This window comes from Pongo abelii, chromosome 21, assembly GCF_028885655.2.
Source record: "Pongo abelii isolate AG06213 chromosome 21, NHGRI_mPonAbe1-v2.0_pri, whole genome shotgun sequence".
Lineage (NCBI taxonomy): Eukaryota > Metazoa > Chordata > Mammalia > Primates > Hominidae > Pongo > Pongo abelii.
This window is the reverse complement of record NC_072006.2, coordinates 12,037,439-12,056,384: the sequence shown is the minus strand read 5'-3', so window position 1 is coordinate 12,056,384 and position 18,946 is coordinate 12,037,439. Positions and strand designations below refer to the sequence as shown.

The 18,946-nt window shown below is 41.9% G+C and overlaps 1 protein-coding gene across 1 annotated transcript in view; it reads right to left on the bottom strand.

The window, feature by feature from the left end:
• PCSK2 (proprotein convertase subtilisin/kexin type 2) overlaps positions 1-18,946 on the bottom strand; it is a 269,668-nt gene that overhangs the window by 121,149 nt on the left and 129,573 nt on the right. Inside the window, 2 exon segments of the mRNA NM_001131407.1 lie at positions 6,082-6,190; positions 8,278-8,391. Coding sequence (NP_001124879.1) covers positions 6,082-6,190; positions 8,278-8,391 — 223 coding nt within the window.

Sequence of the window (18,946 nt, the reverse complement as noted above, 5' to 3'; positions counted from 1 at the left end):
AATGGACTGAAGAATGGAAAATAGTAATTTGGTAACTAGATAGTACTTTTATATTTTTGTATATTTGATTATCTTTTAAGGTGGGAGGTACTGAACACATCTTCCTAATTGGCTTATTTTAAATTCTTACAATATTCTCATATTCATTCTTATACTTCATGCTTTTGTTTATTTCTCAGCAGTGAATGCCAGGCACAGTGTTGATCCTGGAAAACCGCAGGTAATTTAGACGTAGAACCTGAGCTGTACAACTATCTATGGCTCACAGCCTATGGGGGTACCAACTGATCACCAGCCAATCATAATAAATGTGGCACAGAAATGACAAATACTTGGTTATAATTTTGTTCATAAATCATTAGTATCCTATCATCAATTTGAAACTTTTTGGAAAGTCTAATCCACAATAGTCTCAATTCTCAGGAAGCGGTGACAGTCCTGGAGACCTCGAGGAACTAGGAAGGAGTTCCATGAGCATATTCCTAGGTAGAATGTTAATAGCTCACTTGAGATGCGTAGCATGTCAGAACCCTGGCCCTGAGCTCCAGTTCTTTAACCCTAACCCTAACCCTAACCCTAGAGCCTCGGGGCCCGGGCAGAGAACTGCCATGGGGTAGGGCTACCATAGAAAACCCCCACTAAGACAATGCCCAGTGGAGCTGTGGGGGTGGGACTGCCCTGAGACCCCAGAACTACAGACCCACTAACATGTGATTCCAGTGTGGGAGAATCGCAGGCATGAGACTCCACCCCATGAGAGCTGCTGCATGGGCTGTGCCCAGTGAAGCCATGGGGGAGCGGTCATTAGGAGCCTTGGAGGCCCAGCTCCCACCCCAGTGTGTCCAGAAGGTGGGACATAGAGTCAGAAAAGATTACTCTCAAGCCTCAGAATTTATGTTTGCCTTTTTGGATTTTGGACTTACTTCAGACCTGTTACTCCTTTCTTCTTTCCTGTTTCTCCCTTTGGGAATGGGAATGTATGTTCTATGCCTGTCTCATCATTGTATTTTGGAAACACGTAACTTGTTTGATTTTACAAGTTCACAGCTGGAGAACAATTTGCCTCAGGATGAATCGTACCTTGAGTTTCATCCATCTCTGATTTAGATGATATTTAGATGAGACTCTGGGCTTTAGACTTTGATGTTGGTGCTGGAACAAATCAAGACTTTTGGGGCTACTGGGCTAGAATAAGTGTATTTGTATGTGAAGGACACAAATTTTTTTGGGGGGGGCTTGCGGGCAGGGTGAAATGCTGAGATTTGAGTGTTTGTGTCCCTCTAAAATATATGTTAAAACTTAATCCCTAGTTGCAATAGTATTTTGAAGTGGGGCCTTTAGGAGGTGATTAGGTCGTGAGGGCTGTGCCTTCATGAATGGGGTTCATGCTCTTATAAAAGGGCTTGAGGGAGAGAGTTCATCCCTTTGTTACCCCTTCTGCCAGGCGAGGACGCAGTGTTTGTCCCCTCCACAGGATGCAGCAACAGAGGGCCATCTTGGAAGCAGAGAGCAAGCCTTTATCAGATATTGAATTTGCGGTTTCCCAGCCTCCAGAAGTGTGAGAAATACCTTTCTGTTGTTTATAAATGACCTAGTCTAAGGTATTTTGTTATAGCATCAGGAACGGACTAAGACAGGCACATTGTAAACATCTACAGCCAATCCCCTGGAGTCCTGTCGGGGCAGAATAGAGTTTATAGCCACTCTGGTGAGTAAGACCTCAAGACCAAATTATAGTAAAGCACAATATGTTGGCACTCCTTTTGACGGTCCCAGCTGAGCTCCAGTGGCAACCAGCAGCAACCACCAGCCATAGGAGTGCACCATCATGGATGTGCAGCCCAGCGGGGCCTTCAGAAGACTGCAGCCCAGCTAACATCATAACTGCATGAGCAACACTGAGTGAGCAGCGCCCAGCCAGGCTCTTCCCAGATTCCTGTGCCACAAAATCATGATTAAAGATAAATAGCAACTTTAAGCTGCTAAGTGTTGGGGTTGGATATGGTTTGGCTGTGTCCTCCCCCAAATCTCATCTTGAATTGTAGCTCCCATAATGCCCATATGTTGCTGGGGGGACCCAGTGAAGGATAATTAAATCATGCGGGCGGGTTCCCCCATACTGTTTTCATGGTAGTGAATAAGTCTCATGAGATCTGATGGTTTTGTAAGGGGAAACTCCTTTCACTTGGCTCTCTATCTCCTACCTGCTGCCATGTAAGACACGCTTTTCATCTCCTGCCATGATCGTGAGTCCTCCCCAGCCACATGGAACTGTGAGTCCATTAAACCTCTTTTTCTTTATAAATTACCCAGTCTGGGTATGTCTTTATCAGCAACGTGAAAATGGACCAATACAGGATTATTTGTTACGCAGCAAAAGTAACTGGAGCAGTCACCCTGCTGGACCTTCCTACTGCTTTTCTATGTGATGCAGAGTTCTAAATCTCTCAGAAGGGTGTGGGTGACTATCTGGTCCTCAGGCTTGAATCTTTTATTTATTTATTTATTGAAAAAACTATGTCTTTCGTCCTGGAGAATTTCCACATCCTGGTGGTGTCATTTTTTTTCTTTTATATTTTAAGTTTTAGGGTATATGTGCACAACGTGCAGGTTAGTTACGTATGTATACATGTGCCATGTCGGTGTGCTGCACCCATTAACTCGTCATTTAACATTAGGTATATCTCCTAATGCTATTTTGAATGAGGCCCCCATTCACAAAGTCTCACCAGGAAGGCAGAGCAAAGGATTGGGTTTCAAGTACCAAGAATGGTGGTTAGAATTAGTTGTGAAACTTTGGGCAGTTTCTTGCCTCCCTAAACCTCAGTTTCTTCATCTGTAAAATGGGGATTATAATAATACCAACCTTAGGGAATAACTGTGGTTGTATTTCCAAAATGCTAAGCAGTGTCTAGCACAAAGTGATTAGTCAATAAATGTTAGTCGTTTTTACTGTTAGTTGTTTATTCTTACTTCAGCTTGAAGCTCCCTCTGACCTTACCTCTCTGGCCTTTCATCTCACTTCCTTGGCTCCATCTGATAATGGCTAAGGGCCTTGACCCATGCCTTCTCTGATCTTGTGTGATCTTGAGAACCAGCCATCTGCCCTGAATTATTCTTGGGCTGGATGACTCTTGTCCATCCCTGTATCTTGTCATGATCACATTCCATTTTCCAGGTCAAGTTCCCAACTCTAAACAATTCTATTACAGTAAAAGGGATGAGGTTGTCATCATTAAGTGGGGTCCTTGCTAATATCTACATATGTGAAATGTCCTAGTAGACCCTTAAGAAATAATTTCTGCCCCTTTGGACAGCAGCTAACCATCGAGGTCCTCTCCTAGTGATATGTAGCATGTAGAAATGACATTGCTTTGTACCTAAGTGAAGGCAGCAGATATTTATTGAGCATCCATTGAGTCACTGGATCCAGCAGAGGGGATGATGGCTGAATTTGGAGTTGGGCAACCAGAGATGGGAGGGCAGCGATTAAAACTGGCTGTCCACAAATTTAAACTTCTACACGCAGATGATTGAACATTTGCCACACAGGCCAACATATGGAGAGACAATGTTGATAGAATATGACATTAGTTTTGCCCTTAGGTATCAGGGTTGGCATCTGTGTCTGTCTTTAACCTTATTTTGGAATATCTTGCCAAGAAAATGTCTGGGACATGGCACCATACCACTCATGTGTGCAGGTCATTAAGAGAGAGAATGCAGTACTGGTGTTGCCAGCCTTCCCAGTTCTAGCTGTGAGGACAGAGATGGCCAATTACATGGCAAGAGAATCTGTCCTTGTCCTCACCATGTGGGGAGCTGCCCTTGTCCCAAATGTGCTCATTTTGCTATTCAACAGTGGACTTGGAGAATGGCTTGGCCGTCATACTTTTCTTTAGTTATCATACGGAATAGCATGTGATGCATTAAAAATGGCCACAAATTCAGAGTTTATTTCCTTTCCACTTGAATCTGGATTGGCCCTGGGACCATTCATCCAATATAAGTGGCAGAGTTACCGGTGCTCATTCCAGGTCTAGCCTTTAAGAGGACTGGCAGCTTCTGCTTCTTCTCTTTTGGAATGCCTACTCTTGGGAGCCCTGAGCCACCTATAAGAAATCCGTCTACCTTGCTGGAGGCCTCATGTGAGAGGAGAGGTCCTCAGACTCCATGGAAAGGGACGGAGGCTGAGCCTTTTCAGCCTCCCATTGGAGCCTCTAGTTGACTCCAGCCTCAACTGCCTTCTGACTCCACCTGCATGATAGACCCCAGTGGAGCTTGCAGAACTGCCCAGCTGAACTCCAGCAACCCACAGAACTGTGAGAGATAATAATATGGTTGTTTTTTAAACCATTCAATGTTAGGATGCTTTGTTCTGCAGCAGTAATTGACTAAAACGAAGAAGAAACCAAGTTGTAATTGGGGGGCAGAGTTTACTTTTTTGGGAACCCAAAGGCCATTAATCAGCGGAAGAAAGAATATCAAATGAGAAATTCTGCTGAGACTTTCTAAAGGGCTTGCCTCTGCATGTGGAAATGAATCAGGAGCCAATGACTTTAGGAGTCAGTCAAGGAGCTTTCAGTTAAAGTATTCTGAAATGGGCATCTACAGTACTCTTGGAATTTTCCTAAGAGCAGAGCAATGTGCATCTGTTGGCACTTTAGTACCACTTTTAGGGTGGCTTCTCTGATCCCCGGCTGGGGATACCCAGTAGGATATGCTGTTAGAAATGGTCATGACAATATCTCCTAGATAGGTTTCCCCCAAACCCTGATGCATTGTTTTCCTGGGTGAGCTGGCCTGAACCCCTTTGGAACAGTTTCCAAGAACAAGTGTGAGAAAAGAAGAAACATTTATAAACTCCTGACATCTGAGCACACACACTCTCATGCAGGGCTCCTTTCTTCTTGTGAGAGCCCTTGGCCTCTGGAGAAAGGTTTTACATCCACTTAAAAATGTCTCACACATCAAAAACATTGAGGCATTGTTTTCTTGTTGATATTTAATGAGCCCACACAAGACAACACAGGTTTTAAGCAGGCTGGCTCCTCTTGGTTTCATCTGTCATTTCTGCTTCAAAGTCTTACTTTAAGGAACATAGTGTTCTGTTCTTTGAGGATCTTCAGATGGGAAAGGCTCAACTGTTTCATCTCTGCATAGCCTTTGTATATAATTGGGTCAATAATGCACAGTGGAGCTTTTTGCTGGCAGACCCAGATGGGTGATGGAGGGCAACAACACATCCCCAGTGAAACGACCACAGGCGGCGATTCTCCACAATCTCGGCAGGGCCAAGGACGTGTGTAGTTGGAAAAATGCCAATTCATCAAGCCCATTGGTTTTCATATCACAAACTATAGAAAATGAAGCTCTGCTAAGTCTTTGGTGGGCATGCAGGATGAATAACATGTAAGGGATGTCTGTAATAAAAGGTTATCAAAGGCTACTTTACAAGGGTTCATTCTGAAAGCAGCAATAAAGTCAAATTTCCCCAAGCCCCAATCCTGTTACTGAAAAGCTGTTTTATGGATGTAGAGTCACGCTAATGTAACTTTCTGTGATGATGAAAATGGAATTGAATTTCAGCAGCTGCTAGCTCCGTGTGGATATCAAGAACTTGAGGCTAGTGTGATTGAGGAATTGAAATAAAATTTTACATTTTATTTAACTTTAATTAATTAAAATGTAAAGTTAAATAGGCACATATGGCTAGTGGTGACTACATTGGATAGTGTGGGTCTAGAGAAATTGATGGTAAATATAAAGAGGTTTAGAAGACATTTTAAGGTAAAGTATAAGCAGTAAGAAATTATGGTTGAGTGACAGGCAGCTTTCATTTATTCATTTGTTTAGCTTATTATTTATTAATTCAAAAAATATTTGTTAAGTGCAATCTCAAGTTTGAGGGCCACTGATGGGAAGAAAGGTGAAGATTTGGGCACAGTGCAGTGTGGCCATCAGGCCCAGTATCCTGCTGTTCCATCTCTGGTTAGCATCTCCAAAACAATACAACTTTTATCAAAAGGCAAGCAAAGGCACGCTTATTTCCAAATGAGGCACAGGCTTCAAAATACTCACCGTCATCCATAATCCCAATGGTAACACCTTTCCCTGTGTATCCCAGCTCCCAGGCTTCAGCCACATTCAAATCAAGGCCAGGAGTGCCATCAGCTTGCCCAGTATTGATCTGGTACAGGAATTTCAAAGCAGAGAATGGTATTAGTTTGGTGTTGTAAAGCATCCATGTACATATTTACTTGACATGCTCTATAGCCATCTAATATTTCAGGACCAGCTCAAAGGCCACATCTTCCATGAAACAGTATTTTTGGGTGTCCCTCCTAACCTACCTATAGTGTTTCCTCTCCATTTTTTTTGGTATAAACACTTTGTGTTTTCTGTTTTCTGTAAATGTGCAAACATAGTTTCAATCCCCTAATATCTTATAACTAGATCACTATCTTTAACCTTTTTCTATAAAAGAGCTGCTATTGCAGGAAACCCTCCTTGATTTAGAATTAAATGCTCACTTTCATAGCTCTTTATTTATACCTTATGTTTTGAATTTACAGCATATTGTTTTGGATTATTCTTATTTGAATATAACTTCTTACTAAATAACAATATCTTTTCCAGGAGGTAATATGTCCTAGTTAATCTTTGTAATTTCAGTGCCGCCACACTAAGTCTTGTTCAAATGTATTTGTCGAACTGAATTAAAGAAAACTGGCTCACCTTTAGTGCATGTTCTAATGCAGAAAAATAAATCCTAAGGCCCCTCATCCTGGCCCCCAAAAATATTTCAGAAAAGAAAGAAAGGAAAACAAAGAGCAATTCCACAGCAATATGTCCACTCCCAATCTTCATGCGTCTTTGTACTGTGTAGGTTTTCTCCAGGATGGATTGTAAAAAAAAATAATGAAGTCAGAGCTTGTACTGGCAAAAGCCCACAGTGATCAGTGGCTGTTATGATATTGCTAAAACATTGTGTGATTGTCATTAGGGCTCTTTAAAAAATTTACTGTGCTCTTTGTTCTAGAGACATATTAAGACTACACACCTCTCCACCCACTCTTAAGTTAGAATGGCGGATGACTGATTTTGGCCAATGACATGTGATCTCATGTGCCGTTTTTTCACATCCAGGCAGAAACTTTAAGAGTTTCTTTTAAAAATTCTACAATTTGCCCCTTTTCCTTGCTGAGGGGCTTATGAAAGCAGTGTGGGAATGGAGCTCAGATGGAGGTTGGTCAGCCTGCGTTTCTGAGCAATTATGAAGCATTAATTGTGTAGCAAAAGTGAGAAACAAGCCTTGCTTTTGATAAGCTACTGTGATCTGAGGGTTGTTCATTATTGCAACAAACCTACCCTATCCTGACTAACACAAATACACTCATTCAATTACCCATATTGGATTTTCGGACTTCCATACCAAAAAGCATAAGTCAGAGTCGAGCTCTGAAGCCCCAGAAGGGAAATTGTGATGAATTCCTGTAATGTAGCCATCCACAAGGCTGTAATTTAGTTCTCTCTCTTGTTCATCACTTTTTAATCTTAAATAAAATAAAGCTTCATTCACATTTACAAATTAGTCACTGCCTTTCTGTCAATATGCCCTGCAGTTCAGGTTGGTTTGGAGTCACTGATCCCTTTTTAAACATAGCTCGGCCAATCCAAATGGATCATGATGAACTGTTGGTGACCCACAAAATGCTCACTTCACCAGACAAAATGGGTTTTAGTGCCTCTAGGCCTGCATCAGTTAAGCCCCATGGAATTGATTTCCTGCCATTGTTTTAGGAAGCATTAATAGATGCTCTTTTTGCTACTTTAGTTTCCAAGCTTTCTTGCCAGCCCCTTGCGAAGTCATTGGATCCTTTCTTTTAGGCCTATGACTTCGTTATGTCCCCTGTTACTCTGTCTGTTGAGACCCCTGCATTACTCTTCCCAGACCTCTGATTTGACTTTTATATAGTTTTGCAAGTCTTCAGTCATACACTGGTGCACTTTTTCAGAACTGAAGAGAATTCCATCAGTTGTTGGTCATAGCCTCCACCCTAGGAGACCACAGCTACTTAGCAGTTTCAGAAGAAAGCAGATTAGAGAACTAGATGCACAGGTGGTGACAGAAAATCAATACATATGGAAGGGGACAGAGAGGGTCACTGAGTTGGATACTGGCTAACATCCTAGTGAATAATGAGGATACAGGAATACATCTTTTATCCAGAGTCTCAAGATGAGAAATGTCCAAAAGGACATAAAGACACTCACCAGATACCATTGCTTTGTAAAAAGAGGATCGTTCATGTTGATGTCGATCTCATTGATGTCTCTGTAACCTCGCTTTTTTCGGTCAAATCCTTCCTGCTGCAAAGCCATCTTTACCTGGAATGACAATGCTGACATATTACCTGAATATAATCTGAACATTCCCTCTTCTGGAATTTGTTTCCATGAATCCAAATTTCATTTGTATATCAGGTGCATTTTTTTCTTTGGCAAAAGCAAGTTCATCTCATATACATGCTCACCTTACCATTATTATTATTATTTTGTATTTTTTTGTATAGAGATGTGGGGGGGTCTCACTATGTTTCCCAGGCTGGTCTCGAACTTCCGAGCTCAAGTGATCTGCCCACCTCGGCCTCCAAAGGAGCTGGGATTACAGGCGTGAGCCACTGTGCCTGACACGTTACCATTATTTTATGAGAGCATTTACTTATGGTTGCACTGAACAGTCAGGCTTTGGTGATGGCTCAAAGTGAGTTTCCCTAAAGTAAGAATTAGATAGAGAAAAGTATTCTTTTTTTCTTTTTTTTGAGACAGAGTTTTGCTCTTGTTGCCCAGACCAGAGGGCAATGGCGTGATCTTGGCTCACTGCAACCTTGGCCTCCCAGGTTCAAGCGATTCTCCTGCCTCAGGCTCCTGAGTAGCTGGGATTACAGGCATGCGCTACCACACCCAGCTAATTTTGTATTTTTAGTAGAGACGGGGCTTATCCATGTTGGTCAGTCTGGTCTTGAACTCCCAATCTCAGGTGATCCACCAGCCTTGGCCTCCCAAAGTGCTGGGATTACAGGCACGAACCACCACACCTGGCTGAGTAAAGTATTCTTAAAGAAGATAATGTGGTAGGGGTCATTAAGTGAAATAAAACAATGGAACATTTCTATTAAGGAGAGAAGATTGATTTGGATTCAGGAAGGGAGAGAGTGAAAACAGCATGGATAATTTTTCTGGATGGCTTCCCAGTCTTTAATTTGTTGACAGTGCTATCACATTTGAGAATCTGCTGAAAAAGAAAACTTCCCCAAGACAAGAACAAACAGACAAACAATGAGGCCTGCCTGGAGAGCCAACAAATGCCATAGCAAAGTCCTAGAAGGTAAGAGAGGAACCTCTGACAAGAAATTGATGGATAGTGTTGTGTCCTTGCACTGACAACATTTCAATTTTGGACAGTCAGAAAGAACCCCAAGCTCTCGGATTGGAAATGCAACTTAGGAGCTGAGTTAGTTCAAGTGGGCTTCTGGCAATGGCTAGGCTTTGTATTAATCAGGAAACTTGCTTTCACTTGGACAAAGACTAATTTATCATGCAACAGTTGTGGCCAGTCCCCGAACATGTACAAACTCAAGGATTATGCACATATATAAAAGGGTGCTGCTGGATATTACTATTATATTTTGTAGCCCAACATTTGTTTTTCCTCTTCCCAAATCTCCCCAGTGTATTTGGGGGAATTACTTCCAATCCATCAGGTTCTGTGTTGGTGGAGTGAAGTTCTAGGTGCCTGTCTGCTACAGGCACTAGAGTCTCCCTCTGCCTTAGGGGTGCCTCTGTGGGTGTCTCTCTCCCAGGATTTGAATCTTGGGAAGGTGAAACAAGGACCAGGATCCCCTGGAGCCCATTTATCCTGGAGGTTCACTCACCAGGCACTCCTGGTAAAAGATCCTCACCATGTTCCTGCAACCCAGCCCTGGAGATTTCAAGACTGATCCTCCAGCCGCCCATTGATTGTGAGCCCCCGATATCTTCCTGACAACTTCTCTCTGGTTGAAGTGAAGCAGAATCCATTTCTGTTGGTTGTAATCAAGAACTCTAATGGATACCAGATGAGAGAAGGACAGCAGAGCCTAGGTCAAGAATGACGGCAGGAAGAGAAGAACGAAGAGACCACAGACATGGCAGAAAACCCTTCCCCTCCTTACTGCACTGCCTTGCAGAGGATCCTGTGAAAGGCTAGTTCCTCACTTCTTTACTCTGCACACTGACATGAGAAGGCCTGAAGCTCATTTGCCAGAAAAATTGTAGCCACACCAGAAAATCTATACATGTGGAAAACAAGTGTTAAGTGTGGCATTGGCTCTGGGAGTTCTTTGGAGGTATTCCAACAAGGGACAGTCACAGTCACTGTGGCAAGCTTAAAAAAATCTCCCCAAAGAAATGTGAGATAATTAGAAAAATGGGATAAATGGGTATTTTTATAATGGCAAAAATTTGGACCTAACTAATGTCCATCAAATGGAGATAAATTATGATTCAAAGGTACATATACATATATATACTTATGCACATGTATGTATGTATACATATAAATATATGTGTGCATGTGTGTATATATGTGTGTGTCATACTGTCACATATGTACATATATATGCACACACACGTATATCCTCTAGGAAGCCATTGCCAAGATGGGTTTAAATGTGCAAGTATTTTATGAGAGAAAAATACAAGAAACTGTGATGTAAGTCTGACCCCAAGTAAAGAACAGTGAACAAAGTTTGGCGAATTCATCCTTGGTTCCCCTGTAATTTAAGGATGGTTTGGTAAAACTGTTGGGGATTAAATTTGAGGAGCCCTGTGTCTCCCAGAAATGGGCCTGCCTGAGTTCCCCTGCTGCTCACAGTCACCGGGGGGAGTGTGGCCTTGTTGGCACAGTGACAGATTTCGGAGTGCAGCAGCTGGAGGCCTTGGTCAATTATTTTCCCTAAAGTCAGAGATTTGTGCAGCATATTCCCATAGCTCTGTGTGTGTGTGTGCGCACGTGCGTGCGTGCGCACGTGTGCGTATTCATTAACAGAATGTTTAAAATGTTGAAGTAAATGTGTAGCTCTCCACCTGGAAACATAGCCATGATACACCCGTCTCGCAACCTTCTTTTACTATGGAAGCAAGAGTGCCTCTTGCACTTGGGAAAGAAGGTGTCTGACTTTGGCCATTGCCTCTTCCCATTTTGGTCACACAACGAGAGGCCTTTATGTGCTCTACTCACTAATCGGAGGTCTCGATTGACTTTCACTGAGGGATTCCCATTCTATTGGACTCTTTGTAATCAATAACTTCCTTGAGAGGATCTTCGGGGAGCAAGAGCAATTATCACACGGAAGTTTGAAAACTCTCAGCAATAAGTTGTTTCTCGGTAGCATAAGAACAAAAATACTCACATCAGATTTCACCTTTATAAATAACAGTGCAGGAATGGCTATTACAATCACTCCAAACTCATTTAGACCAAGTGCGCTCTAATGAAAAGACTGCTCAAATTCATTTCCATGAAATTAATTTTTAATTTCATAAATTAGGTTTTAATGGAAACTAGTGATGCTTAGGAATGCCGCACTCTCTGGGCACTGCCTCCTTGCAACTCAGGAATTTAGGTGTCTTGAGACTGAAGGGGGCTTTCTGAGTCTGTCAGTTTATCTTCTTGTCCACAGTTACACTTTGAAAGAGACGAACACCTTTAACAATATATGCTTTCACTTGTTACACACAAATAATTGGAAAAATTTTTTTTCCCCACAATGATACCATGTAACCCTATTAATCATGTTTATTGCTCTGGGTTCTCATTCAATCTTAATTCATATTCATACCTAATTTTTAAAGAGTAGTAATCATACTATAAAGTTGTGAATTCTTTTTTCACTGAGTATCCTACCATAAGAATTGTAATATGCTGCTACTTAGCTATCATACTTTAATTACTAATGGCTACCTAAATGTTCCAGAGTCATATACCACAATTTATCCATTTCCCTCTTATTAGTCATTTAGATTGTTTTCCATTATAAATAAAATTACCATGACCAGACAGATTAGGTTATAAACTATTTTAGAAGACCTCTGGGAAAGACTGCAGTGTTACAATTCCATGTACGATAAAGCCCTTAATGTCAGAGAAATATTTCCGAGTGTCTAAACTATATTTTCACATTATTACTAAAAGGTCACTGACTTATTCTCTCTTCCTCCTTCTCTGAATTTTAACCTTCCATACACTATACCTTTCATTACCATTTAGATGTGATACCAATAACATGCATACAACTTAATTATTCCCCTTCTCAGAAAATAATGTATAGTTCACTTCTGTATTTAGTTTTAGAATGCTTCCTCAAATAGGACCATTGGCCTACATGTTTGTACAAATAAAAAATATAAGAAAGTAGAAGTCTTTGTTACTGGGTATCATTATTATTTCTATGAGAATATCTTTTAAACATTTTTAAAAATTTTTTGTTGTAATTTCAACTTTATTTTAGATTCAGGGGGCACATGGATATATGGCGTGATGCTCAAGTTTGGGGTATGAATGATCCCATCACCCGGGTAGTAAGCATAGTACCCAATAGGCAGTTTTTCAGTCCTTGTATTCCCTGCTCTTCCTCTTTTCTAGTAGTCCCCGTTGTCTACTCTTCCCATCTTTATGCCCATGTGTACCTAATGTTTAGTTCCCACTTATAAGTCAGGACATCTGGTATTTGGCTTTCTGTTCAGGTGTTAATTTGCTTAGGATAATGGACTCCATCTGCATCCAAGTTGTTGGAAAGGACATGATTTTGGTCTTCTTTATGGCTGCATAGTATTCCATGGTGTATATGAGGTGTACCACATTTTCTTTATCCAGTCCACCTTTGGTAGGTACCTAGGTTGATTTCATGTCTTTGCAATTGTGAATAGTGTAGTAATGAACAGAAAAGTGCATGTGTCTTTTTGGTAGAATGATTTATTTTTCTTTGGGTATATAGCCAGTAATAGTATTGCTGGATTGAATGATAATTTTGTTTTAGGTTCTTTGAGAAATCTCCAAAATGCTTTTCACAGTGGCTGAATTAATTTACATTCTCACCAACAGCGTATAAGTGTTCTCTTTTCTCCACAGCCTCGCCAACATTTACTATTTTTTGACTTTTTTTTTTTTTTTTTTTTTTTTTTTTTTTTTTTTTTTTGTGATGGGGTCTTGCTCTGTCACCAGGCTGGAGTACAGTGGCATGATCTTGGCTCACTGCAACCTCCACCTCCCAGGTTCAAGTGATTCTCCTGCCTCAGCCTCCCGAGTAGCTGGGACTACAGGCGTGTGCCACCATGCCCAGCTATTTTTTTTTTTGTATTTTTTTAGAGACAGGGTTTCACAATGTTGGCCAGGATGGTCTCAATCTCCTGACCTCGTGATCCGCCCGCCTTGGCTTCCCGAAGTGCTGGGATTACAGGCATGAGCCACCGCGCCCAGCCTATTTTTTGACTTTTAATCTTAGCAATTCTGACTGTTGTGAGATGGTATCTCATTGTGGTTTCTGATTTGCATTTCTGCGATGATTAGTGATGTTGAGTATTTTTCATATGTTTGTTGGCCACTTGTATGTCTTCTTTTGAGAAGTATCTGTTGATGTCCTTTGCCCATTTTAAAATAGGGATTTTTTTTTGTTGATTTGTTTAAGTTTCTTATAGATTCTAGGTATTAGACTTTTGTCAGATGCATAGTTTGCAAATATTTTCTCCCATTCTCTGGGTTGTCTGTTTATTCTGTTGGTAGTTTCTTTTGCTGTGTGGAAGCGCCTTAATTAGGTCCACTTGTCAATTCTTGTTCTGTTGTGATTGCTTTTGGAGTCTTTATCATGAAATCTTTACCAAGACCTATGTCTGGAATGGTATTTCCTAGGTTTTCTTCTAGGGTTTTTATTGTTTGATGTCTTACTTTCAAATCTTCAGTCTATATTGAGTTCATTCTTGTATATGGTGAAAGAAAGGGGTCCAGTTTTATTCTTCTGTATATGGCTAGACAGTTATCCTAGCATCATTTATTGAATAAAAAGCCCTTTTCCCATTGCTTTCTTTTGTTGACTTTCTTGAAGATCAGATGGTTGTAGGTGTGTGGCTTTATTTCTGAGTTCTCTTTTCTGTTCTGTTGTTCTATGTGTCTGTTTTTGTACCACTACCATGCTGCTTTGATTACTGTAGGCTTATAGTATCATATGACATTGGGTAATGCAATGCTTCCAGCTTTGTTCTTTTTGCTTAGGATTGCTTTGGCTATTCGGGCTCTTTTCGGTTTCATAGAATTTTAGAATAGTTTCTTCTAATTCTATGAAAAATGACATTGGTAGTTTGATGGGAAAAGTGTTGACTCTGTAGATTGCTTTGGGCAGTATGACCATTTTAATGATACTGATTCTTCCAATCCATGAGCATAGACTGCTTTCCCACTTGTTTGTGTCATCTATGACTTTTTTCAGCAGTGTTTTGTGGTTCTCCTTGTAGAGATCTTTCACCTCTTTCGTTAGATGTATTCTTAGGTATTTTATTCTTCTTATAGCTATTATACGTGGGATTGTGTTCTTGATTTGGCTCTCAGCTTGAACATTATTGGCGTGTAGAAATTCTACTGATTTTTGCACATTGATTTTGTAATCTAAATGTTACTGAAGTTTTTTTTTTATTAGTTTTAGGAACCTTTTGGTTGAGTCTTTAGGGTTGTCTAGGTATAGAATCATATCATAAATGAAGAGATATAATTTGACTTCTTCTTTCCTACCTGGTTGCCGTTTATTTCTTTCTCTTGCCTGATTCCTGTGGCTGGGACTTCCAGTACTATATTGAATAGGGGTGGTGAGAGTGGGCATCTTTGTCTTGTTCCTGTCCTTAAGGGGAATCCTTCCAGCTTTTGCCCATTCAGTATGATGCTGACTATGGGTTTGTCATAGCTGGTTGTTATTATTATTTTGAGGTATATTTCTTCAATGCCTAGTTTGTTGAGGGTTTTTGTCTTGAAGGCATGATGGATTTTATTAAAAGTTTCTTCTGCATTTATTGAGACGATAATATGGTTTTTGTTTTTCATTCTCTTTATGTGATGATCACATATATTGATTTGCATATGTTGATGCAAATGATGAAGTCTTGCTCTGTCACCCAGGCTGTAGTGCAGTGGCACCATCTTGGCTTACTGCAACCTCCGACTCCCAGGTTCAAGCAATTCTCTTGCCTCAGCCTCCTGAGTAGCCGGGATTACAGGCATTCACCACCATTCCTGGCTAATTTTTATTTTAATAGAGATGGGGTTTCACCATGTTGGCCAAGCTGGTCTCGAATTCCTGACCTCAGGTGATCCACCCACCTCGGCCTCCCAAAGTGCTGGGATTACAGGCATAAGACACCATGTCTGGCCTTAATCTTCCCAACAAAACTGTGGGGTTGGTATTGTTACAGTTGAGGAAAAGAAGGTTTGGAAGCCATTGTCCAACAGTTAAAACATGGAGAGTCATCAGGTTGATGGATTCTCAATGCTATGAACTTTTGACTAAGCCATATTGCCTCTCCCTATGGGCATATAACACAGTCAACCTTCCAGTATGTGGGACAACTTAACTGTGCATATAACTCTCTGAGGACCTGGGCCATGATCACTTCCCTGCTGGGCTGATAATTAAACAGCTGTTAATTAGCATTGCCTGTGCTGGGGTGGGAGGGGCCAGGAGAAAGGGGAGCAAAGGGGAGACCTGCCTCTGAAGATGGTGAGGGACATCTTTGCTTGAAGTGATAGCAAGAAAAGGAGCATAAAACACAAAACTAACATGTTGCTAAAAATACTGGTTTATTAATCTATGATGTCCTTGATTGTGTAAAATTATTTCTTGTGCCACTGAGAATTATTTTATTTACGACTATGATGGGTTGGATTGTGCTGTCCTGAAAGATATATTAAGGCGCTAACCTCCAGTACCTCAGAATGTGACCTCATTTGGAAATAGGGTCACTGCAGGTGTAATTAGTTAAGATGAGGTCATACTAGATTAGGATGGGTTCTCAATCCAATACAGCTGGTGTCATTATACTAAGAGGGCCTAGAAACAAGCAGAATGCCATGTGAAGACATACAGACACACAGAGTGAAGGCATGTGGAGATGGAGGAGGCAGAGACTGGAGTTAACGTCACTACAAGAAAACAAGGTGTCCTCGCGAAGCAGAGGTCCCCAGCCTTGACTGCACAGTGCAATCACCTGGGAAGGTGGCAAAAGCCCTATGCTCAGGCCAACCACCAGAGCAGGGAACTGAGAGTTGCTAGGGATGGGCCCTGGCCTTGGCGGTGTTTAAAACTTTCCAGGTAATTCAAATGAGCAGCCAGCATAGTGAGCCAGTGTGCTGGAGGAAGTATTAAAAATGTAGCAAAAGTACCCAAAAAGCATGAATCTTTTATTTATGAAAAACTTCTTAATTTGCATGGCAAGGTACCTTCCTTTATTATAGGCTGAGGATTTTTTTTTTTTTCTTGGTAGGTTAAAACACTTTAGCTCTAACACCCATGGATGGGCTTGAGGACGCATCCATATGGGACACAAGATTAGGGCTGAAGGTAGAAGTTACCTCTGGGCCCTGGCCTGGTCATCCTTGTCATTGTTATCTTCCTGGGGAGGGTAGAGGATCTGAGGCATTTCTGGGGTGTGCTCACAGAACTGGGCACCAGATAGGGAGAGGGTAAGTTCTTCCTCCCACAAGGTGCTAGAGGCAGGGCTGGGAACTTTCGTTTCATGCTTTGGGAAGCTGGTAAGAATTGAAATGGATTGGGTTGTGTATCCTTCATCTCACAGAAAGGGGAATATAGCTTGACTTCTTTGTAGGCACACAGCTGCCTTCTGTGTAATATTGTGAAGGAGGCAGCATAGGATTGTGGACGAGAGCTTGGTCTTGGGGACAGGCAGACATGAGTTACAGGCCCTGCTGTACCTGTTGTTCTCTGGCTGTGGGGTCTCCAGCAAGCTGTGGAGCCCATTTAAGACTCAGTTTGCTCACCTGTAAAATAAGGATAAGCCCTAGTGATGGGTGACATTTACTGAGGGCTGACTGTTGCGCTGGGCAGTGCCCTGAGTACTCATGTACATTATCTCAGTTATTTTCCCCGACAACCACATGAGAGGTTAGGAATGAAGGCATGAAGACACCAAGTGGCTGGTTAAGGGTCCTGTGGTTAGCCAAGGGCAGAGTCACGGGTCATGCCTGTTGTGGGCTGGACTCTATTCCTTCTAAGTTCAAATGTTGAAGTCCTTACCCCCAGTACCTCAGAATGGGATTGCATTTGAAGATAGTGTCTTTAGAGAGGTCATTAATTAAAGCCATTAGGGTGGGGTCTCATCCAATATAACTGGTGTCATCATATTCAGGCACTGTCACCAACAGAGGGAATGGTGTGAGGACACAGGGAAAAGACGGCCATCTACAAGCCAAGGAAAGAGCCTGGAACAGGTCCTTCCCTCATGGCACTGATGAAACCAACCCTGATGACACCTTCATCTGAGACTTTTACCTCCATACATTTCTGTTCTTTAAGCCACCCTGGCTGTGGCCGCCCATATGAGAGCCTTCGCAAACTGACACGACACTCCAGCAGTCTAGCTATGTACTTCTCTAGCATACTGTGCTGCTCCTCCACTCCCACGTGTACTTTGGTTGTGGTGAGGATCAAAAGTGATGGTGCATGTAAGCACCTGGCCCACTGTGTGAACTCAAGAAATGCCAGCAGTTACTTCTATAATTTTGCTAATGTTTTTGTAATGTAGAAAGGCAGTGGGGCAGTGACTTCCCTTGTTCCAAAACACCTCAAGCCAGGCTCATCTCACTACAAAGTTGCCCAGATGCCTGGACTTTAATCTTCTTGCTCTTAGCTAACTGAAGACAAAGCAAATCAAATGTGGGAAGAGAAGCCAGCTGGAGTCCATTCCTAAGTGTGTCCTAAATGCAACACAAGTCCCCATCTGCACGGGGGCATGTCTCCACATCTTTTTGTTAGACTTTCTTTATTTTCTCTCTCTCTCTTTTCTTTTCTTTTCTTTTCTTTCTTTCTTTCTTTCCTTCTTTCTTTCTTTCTTTCTTTCTTTCTTTCTTTCTTTCTTTCTTTCTTTCTTTCTTTCTTTCTCTCTCTCTCTCTCTCTCTCTCTCTCTCTCTCTCTTTCTTTCTTTCTTTCTTTCTATATGTCTTTCAGCAGTTTTAGGTTCACAGCAAATTGAGAGGAAGGCACAGAGAGTTCCACATATCCTCTGTCTCCTCACATGCACTGCCTTCCCATTATTATCAACATCCCTGCTGGAGCACAGCGTGCATTTGTTATGCGTGCTGAACCGACACTGACACATCGTCATCACCCATGGTCCATGGTTTACATGAGGGTTCACTGTTGGGGCTCTAGCTTCTCTGCCTTTGCCTTTGCAATGCGGTGTGTTATCTCAGTGTTTGAATTGATGAGCTGGACACAGCTCATCAAGCGAGAAACCCCCAAAAGCCATTGCTGGAAGTGATGTGGGAGATTATGGAAGAAAAAGGCCTCTCCAAGGCTCAGATGTTCTAGTTCATCTGCTTTGCCGCCAACTGCTGGCTTTGGTTGTCGAGATCCAAACAGGGATCTGGAGAGGAGAGAGGTCTGTGGAGGGAAGACTTGACCTATGGCAGTCAGATGCCAGGAGGGAGGCAGCAGGCAGCAGACAGGGAGTCTGCTGGCTTAATTGCCTCCTTGAGCAGGAGGTATGACTTTTTGGAAAGCCCAATTACAGGCAAATTACACAGCTTAAGTTTTCAAAGAATACCAAGTTAAGCCACGATTATGGCTGAATGCACAGTATTGATCGCCCTCATTTAGAGAGGTTGGCCCATCTTGCAAGAATAAA